This window comes from Schistocerca piceifrons, chromosome 1 (genome assembly GCF_021461385.2).
Source record: "Schistocerca piceifrons isolate TAMUIC-IGC-003096 chromosome 1, iqSchPice1.1, whole genome shotgun sequence".
NCBI classification, from domain to species: domain Eukaryota; kingdom Metazoa; phylum Arthropoda; class Insecta; order Orthoptera; family Acrididae; genus Schistocerca; species Schistocerca piceifrons.
Genome location: NC_060138.1, coordinates 1,136,591,958 through 1,136,600,071, shown reverse-complemented (window position 1 = coordinate 1,136,600,071; position 8,114 = coordinate 1,136,591,958). Strand labels below are relative to the sequence as shown.

At 42.3% G+C, this 8,114-nt stretch overlaps 1 protein-coding gene across 1 annotated transcript in view; it reads left to right on the top strand.

Moving 5' to 3' along the window:
* Positions 1–237: 237 nt before the first annotated feature.
* LOC124800508 (cyclin-dependent kinase 1-like) overlaps positions 238–8,114 on the top strand; it is a 46,294-nt gene continuing 38,417 nt past the window's right edge. Inside the window, exons 1-2 of the mRNA XM_047263000.1 lie at positions 238–449; positions 525–681. Coding sequence (XP_047118956.1) covers positions 398–449; positions 525–681 — 209 coding nt within the window. The 5' untranslated portion in view covers positions 238–397. The remainder of the gene's footprint in view (positions 450–524; positions 682–8,114) is intronic.

Genomic DNA, 8,114 nt, shown 5'->3' with positions numbered 1-8,114 from the left:
GTTACGTTGTTTCCATAGTTAATAATGGTATACTTCTACGGCCACGTTACGGTGTATCAAGGAGACGGAGTCACTTACTTAATTACAATATTGTAAATAGTAGTTATTGAACAGAGTCAGCAACAGGTAACGCTGTTTGAAGCGAGACGCCGTAGGTTGACTGATTACCACCGACATCATCTTTGGCGAGAAAGTACATCTTTGGAGTAGGCGAGAAGTGCTATTGGTCCCTTGAATATTTGCGTCTGCGAAAGTTTACCTGGTACTTTTAAATGGGATGTAACGTATATTAAAGGCCATCCAAGTATTCATCATGTTTAAACAGTTAATGGTTTAGTATTTTGGTCGTAGCGAATCACGCAACCAGTAAGGGTTGTACGAAATTGAGTATTTACATATGGTTGGTGGTAAAATGAACGATTTTATCAAGTTTGAGAAGATTGGCGAAGGTATTGTATTATTCAAGAAAAGGTGGTGGTTGCGGCGGCCGGTGTCAGAAGGAAATCTGTAATATTTATTTTCAGGTACGTATGGAGTGGTTTATAAAGGAAGAAATAGGAAGACTGGCCAGCACGTTGCTCTGAAAAAGATTAGACTGGAAAATGAGGAGGAAGGCGTCCCTTCAACAACTGTCCGCGAGATTTCGTTACTTAAAGAGCTAACGCATCCAAACATTGTTAGGTGAGTAAATAGCGTTTCTAAGTATTGCCATTATTTTGAGTCAGTGGTGTACCGCCGTGCATTTGCGGTGTGATGGATAACGGCAGGGGCAATCGGTAATTAGACTTAAACGTGGGGCAGTAAATGATTGCACCGGGTCAGGTAGTGTTATAATACGAAACCAGGAAGACGAACTGACGGATAAGACTGTTGAAAATACCGCTTCTGTTGAGTTGCAATTTTGCCGCACTTGTATAAAAGTAAGTATATGTTTTGCCATGATAGTAATCCAGTTGGTTCGAAACCATGGAAAAACGCACACAAAAACATTAGGAATATAGGGTAGGATGAAGTGACGACAGGGCAGGAAGTCCGACGGCATAGTCAAAGGAACCATGCCAGCATTCACCTTAGCGACAATGGGAAACCATGGAAAAACCGCGTCACACTGGCCAGTTGGGGAATAAACTCCAGTGCTGCCCAATGCGAGTCCAGTACATTATGACCGGAATGGCGATCTCGCTAAGTTCCTGGTTGGAAGGGGAATTACAAAACACTGCACTTTGAGCGCAACATGCGCAATAAGTAAATAAAGGAAAAAGGAATTTAAAAAAAATACTTAAAAAGTGGAAAAGCGTGAACAAATTACATAACACTACGGAAAAATACAAAATGTATAGTAAGTAAATAGCTGTTGTAGGAAAAACATGACACTTTATTTAAAACACTCTTCAAAAAATAAAACACAAAAGCACATTATATAACACTCAAAAGAGGTATAAAGCATGAGGAGCCAACAACCTGCAGACACTGTAACCATCACAGTTAGGTTGGCACCAGACCCTCTGTCAGCAGAAGTGTCGCACTGTATCTCAAACAGAGGGAACATTAAATACAGTAGAAACCTCATTGCATTGATAGTATATCATTAACTGAATAAAGAATCCAACAGTGAGTGCATTATAAGCTAACATGTTGTAGAAACACTTCTCAACAAGCAATGATTTTAATTCTGATCTAAAAAAGAAAAGAAAGCCGTTTCTGTCTCCAATCCCTCTATTTATGTTTGCAACATATTATAAAGAATGGCACCAAAGTGGCTCATCTGTGAGAGCAAGTAGTTCTGACTTGTTCTATATATAAAGACCCAGACTTCCAAGTATTGACTGTTGTAATCCAGTTGGTTGGCAGGTCACGGAGTCTAGCTCTGGCCATACACACATTTGTATATGGACACAGAGGAAGCAGTAAACAAACACCCCTTTTTAAATAGGGGCTTTCAGTGAGTCCTATTCGATCTATGTGACAAGATTCAAATAGCCCTTTTCAGTAATATAAAAATTTCATTTTGTGGACTATTAATTTTACCCCAGAAAACTATTCCACAATCTGTAAGGACAACCAAAGGTATGTGAGTATAATGAGAGAGAAAATCGGTTTTGCAGGTGGTGTGTGTGTGTGTGTGTGTGTGTGTGTGTGTGTGTGTGTGTGTGTGTGTGTGTCCAAAGTAAATGTGTTAATTTCATGTAAAGTGTGGTACAAAATTACAATGCCATATATTCAAAATTGTGGATTAGGTGCATTTTTAAATAGTGTGCATTTTTCACTAATGTCCTTCCTTAAGGGTTGTTTCTGTGAAATATCTTTTAATTGCATAAATACACTGTAGCATGTTCAGTATGTGCTGATGCATCAGAATTGTTGGCCCTAGTTATGACCATGATCTGAACGATAATATGCTGCTTAGCCTAGTAGACTTGTTAGGTCATTGCAAAGGTATATTATAGTTTTGCCCCCATCCTCTCCAACTCAGGCTTTAAGGAAGTGTTATGTCACATTACAGAGTGAGGTGATGCAGTGGCAAGATACTGGAAATCCCCCCCCCCCCCCTCTCCTCTAAAAGAAAGGATAGCAGTTCAGATATCCATATTTGGGTTCTCCACTGAATCCGAACTTGTTTGGTCTCTAGTGACCTTGTTGTTGATGGTATGTTGAGCTCTAATCTTCCTTCCTTCCTTGACTTTCAAATATTTTTGCATCAAACTGCCCTAACTATCAGAAGGCTGCCTCTTTTTTTTTTTTTTTTTTTTTACTTTTAGTAATAAACGTGTACAAGGGGAGGTCAGAAAGTAAATGACAATAATTTTGTTACCAAAAAGTTTAGTAGGTAAAAAAACCACACATGAACTCACATCTTTTACTGTTCTACATAGTCGCCAACATTCTCGCCACATTTTTCCCATCGTGGTACCACTTTCAGTACGCCCTGTTCATAGAAGTCAGTTTGTTGGAGTATAGCCATGTGTCGCAAATCTTTGGCCAAACAGGAATTTCTTCATGGGACCAAGCAGATGAAACTGTGAAGGTGCAAGGTCCGGACTGAATGGTGGATGCTGGAGCACCTCCCACAACAAATATGGCGATACTTCTCATGAACAGGAGCAACAACATGGGGGCGAGCATTGTCATGAAGAAGTTCGACGCTGCAGCGTTAATGTTGTTGCGTTTGTCACGAAGGGCACGACACAGTTTAACCGAAGTTTCAGTATATGCTGCAGCATTCACAGTGATCCCCTGTTCAGCGAAGTTCACTACTAACACAATATGCATTTCCCTGAACATGTTCACAAGCACTTTCCTAGCAGATTGAGATACTTTGAATTTTTTCGTACAGCATGTTTCTACTCCATAGAGGCCTTCTTGGATTTGGGCATGTAGTGGTACACCCATGAGTTGTCACCAGTGACCGTTCAGAAAGTCATGCCTTCTTGTGGCGTAACGCTTTAAGTTATCCAAGCTTTGTCATCATTCGCTGGCCCTTGTGGTTGTCTGTCAGGTTCTTAGACTCCCAGCGAGCACTTACTTAATGAAATTTCAGTATGTCACGAACAATATCGTACACCGCGACAAAGGAAATGTTGAACTGCTGTGATAAGGTCTGAAGTTCTACACTCGGGTCGTTCAAAATAGCTGCCTCAATGGCTCCGACATTTTGCGGGATTGCAGCTGTTAGTGGCCTCTCGGAGTGTGCAAATCACTAATGTTCACATGGCCCTCTTGGAAGAATGCACGCCACCTAGAGACATTGTTACGGTCTTCACAGTCGTCCCATGCATGCCCCCTTTGAATTTCACTCGATTTATGACCTTTGGCTTACAAATATTGAACTATGCTTTGTTGCTCTTCACCATTTTTGTGTCACAGTTGAGGCTTCTCTCACCAGAGCACATGGAAACAAAATACCCTCTGTAGTGCAAACTTCAAACTATATCACAGTGAAATTTCAGCATTCCAGCTCCAATACCAGGGGACAAAAAACATTATTGTGTTACTTTCCGATCTTCCATTGTACTTTGTAGTTATAAATTGAAAGGGGAAAGTTTATTATGAAATGGGGAGGGGTAGCTGTAGTTTATGTAAGGCAAGTTAACAGGGAGTGGGTGAGTGGAATTATTATTGCTGTTGAGTTTTACGTTGTATAGATGGCATGCACAGTGGTCAGATGTTGGCCAGACTTGGCTAGACTGTGAGAGTAAACACCCCCCCCCCCCCCCCCCCCCCTTCCCCACACCACCCGAGATCTTGATCGTGGCAGCAGACTGTAGCGTAGCCTGAGGTCTGTTGGGAGATAATGAAGTCTGTGTGAGTTGGTGAAGCTTACTAATGTGAGTCTGAAATAAATAACAGACCAGTCTATAGTGCAAACTGATGCCTGCACTTGTGTCATATATAACACACTTTTTGGCATAAGTGAAAACTGTAAGGTAAATTCAGAAAATCTGTATTATCAAATCTGAGTATTTTGGTGCATATTATATACCTAAGCCTAGTACACAAAGCACAAAAAAGTGTGTGCGGCAATGTAATCATTGCCTCAGATGTTAAATTATCTGAATCCTTTCGAATTCATAGATCATCCTGTGATTTATATACTAAATAGCTTAGGTTTGCATTGGCTTTTCGAATACCGTGCCAGAATTTATTTGATGCTTACAGAACTCCCAGTCGAAATGAGAACCTGTTGGGATGGTTTTCTTTGCTGCTGGCAGTGCCTAGTGTTGTTGTTTTACTCGACTTTGAACTGTGGCTTCCCCTTCTCTGTGCCAGTAAATAAAGAGTGCATGAAAGTTCTCCCATGTATACCTTTCGGGGTTGATGCTCAAAGCGGTGATTATTGGAAACTTTATTGGATTTGAAACTTCCTGGGCAGTTTAAAACTTTGCATTTGACGGAAATTCGAATGTGGGAGCATTGCCTTTCACAGGCAGGAGCTCTGCTGACTAAGCTACCGAAGCATGATTCGCCACCTGTCCTCAGAGCATTACTTCTGCTAGTACGTGATCTCATATCTTCTAAAGGCCCCCAGTTTCAAGGAAGTTTGATATGAGTGCATATTCCACTGCAGAGTGGAAATTCATTTTGTTGGATTTTTTCCACTTTCCCTGCCGTATGTCGTAAGCAGAAGATGCAAGACTAAAAACTACTGTTATAATTTTGCAGGGTTCATTTAGTGTTCATCACTCATATTTGTGTGTGGTGATTTTGTAGGAGATGGAACCAACACCTTCTGAAGCAGATTAGCATAGAGAATGTTGTTGTATTTTGCCTTAGGTGAAAAACAAAGCATAGGGTTGTAGATGCAGGAATACTAATGTTACTGTAAAAAATGCAATGTGTCTAGCATTCAACAACTACTACAGCAAAATCTTATTGAAAGATCTCACTAAACCTAAAGAAATTCTGGTCATCTGTGAATCTGTCGCTGGCACCGAAGTTGGTGTCCAGACACTCATGGAGGATGAAAGAATTAAAATTGATATTAGCAAAGCAGAAGTGCTAAATACAGTTTTCAAGTGTTTTTCTGCAAAGGAAATTCCAGGAGTACTCCCGCACCAATGTAAAGCCGAATGATTTACATACTAGTGACAGTGGCATTGAGCAACATCATTAGCTCTCTAAAATCTTAGTTCTGCAGGGTATGATGGCCTCTGTATTAATGTATTCAAAGTGTGCAGACAAAATATCTCTGCACATTGGTCTGCAGCAGTAAATAATATAATAGAATCAGGCACCATCCTACACAGGCTAAAAATAGCTCAGGTAACACCAATCTTTACAAAAGGAGACAAATTCAAAATTCAAAACTACAGACCAGTCTCAATACTTCCTGTCTTTTTTCCAAAATAGTTGTCATATACAGCAGAGTTACAAACTTTCTCCAGATGCACAACCTAATGTTTGAAAATCAAAATGGATTCTTAAAATCAACTAGCACAGCAACTGCTCAGTTAATTGAAAGCAACATGTTGCTGGTGTGACAGAGAGGAGTGGCATTTGCATAGTGTTTCACTGCTAACAGACAAGCAACTCTGCATGAAATAACTGCAGAAATCAACGTGGGAGGTACAACTGAGGTATCAGTTAAGACAGTATGGTGAAATTTGGCATTAATGGGCTATGACAGCAGATGACCAATGTGTGTGCCTTTGACAACAGCATGGCATCATCACCTGTAGCGCCTCTCCTGGGAATGTGACCATATTGGTTGGACCCCACACAAATGGAAAACCATGGCCTAGTCAGATGGGTTACGATAGGTTGGTAAAAGCTGATGGTAGGGTTAGTGTGTTGTGTAGACCCCACGAAGCCATGGACCCAAGTTGTCAACACGGCACTGCAAGTAGTGACTCCACAATGGTGTGGACTGTGTTTACATGGAATGGACTGGGTCCTCTGGTCCAACTGAACTGATGGTTTACGTTCAGCTACTTGGAGACTATTTGCAGCCATTAATGGACATAATGTTTCCAAAGAACAATGAAATTTTTATGGATGACAATGCGCCATGTCACTGGGCCACAGTTGTTCGCAATTGGTTTGAAGAACATTCTGAACAATTTGAGCGAATGATTTGGCCACCCACATTGCCTGACATTAATCCCATCGAATGTTTAAGGGACATAATCAAGATGTCAGTTCATGCACAAATCCTGCACCACCAACATTTTCTCGGTTATGGACAGCTGTAGAGGTGGCATGGCTCATTATATCTGCAGGGGACTCCCAATGACGTGTTGAGTCAGTGCTGTGTCGAGTTGCTGCATTATGCCAGACGAAAGGTCGTGTGACACAGTATTAGTAGATAACCCATGACTTCAGTCACCTCTGTGTAAATTGGATAGTCTGCAGTGACGTATGCAAAGGTTAAAGAATTTTATTAAAGTATCTTTTATTAAGGTAAAGCCACACAAAATATTAATGAAATGTGAACTATACATTCAGCCTTTTACATACAGCCCTTTATAAAACTGCTAAATAATTTCAGCTGCCGAGGATTCTTCCGGGTTGTATGGCCGTGGCCCATGGAACTCTTCTATCCCTGACGTTTCATCCAAAGTTACATTGGACATCTTGGGAGGTGCTCCTGGTAGTGCTGAGTCTTGCCAACTGACTCAGCACTACCAGGAGCACCTCTGGAGATGTCTAACGCAGCTTTGCGTGTTAGAGTGCTTAATAGGCACAACCTTTTATTTCAATAACAGTGTAGTGTACAGTACCGCCATTGCTATCGACCGTTGTATTGACCCTTGTATTGTACAGGCTTTTGTTTGTTTGGTTAGAACAGCTCAGTGTCAGACCATCCGTGAGAGAGCACTTCGATTTCCCGCTGCTAATAAGGCGAGTACACTGTTTGTTTGTTGCATATTTTTACGAGCTTAAAACAGGAGCGACTACAGTAATGGATAGGAACTGATTGTTGTGTACAGATGCGAGCTGAATTGGCGACCCTTCGCTCACAGCTCCAGCCTGCGTTGGTTTCCGTCACACAGCTTGAGGCTGCTGCAAAGGGGCGTCACTGTGCGGATTGAACGTGGGGATGCGGGGGATGTTGAGCACGTACCACGTTTCCTCCGATCGGTCGACTGCTGTGACTGCCTCGGGTACTGCTTGCACTGAGGCTGACCCCTCGCCCGTGGTCTGGGAGATCATTTCAGAGTCTGGCAGGCAGCGAAAAACTTTCCGAGGGGCCGATCGTAGGACCTCCCTAGTTCGTTTGATGAACAGGTTTCGGGTGTTATCTGTGGCGGCTGATTTCTCTGAGCTGGATGCAATCGTCCACCCTGTTCCAGAGGAAACTTCTCGGCCCGCAAGGTCTGGGTGTTCACAGAGGGTGGGTTTGCTGGTAGTTAGGAGCTCCAACATTAGGCGCGTAATGGGGCCACTTAGGAACATGGCTGCCAAGGAGGACAAGGAAGCCAGTCTGCACTGAGTGTGCATTCCGGGGGTAGTCATTCTGGATGTGGAGAGGGTGCTTCTGGATGCCATGAAGAGCACAGGATGCAGCCAGCTGCAGGTGGTGTCGTTACCAATGACATGTGTAGCTTTTGATCAGAGCAGATTCTGTCTGGTTTTGGGTGGTTAGCAGAAATGGCAAAAACTGCCAGTCTTGCTTC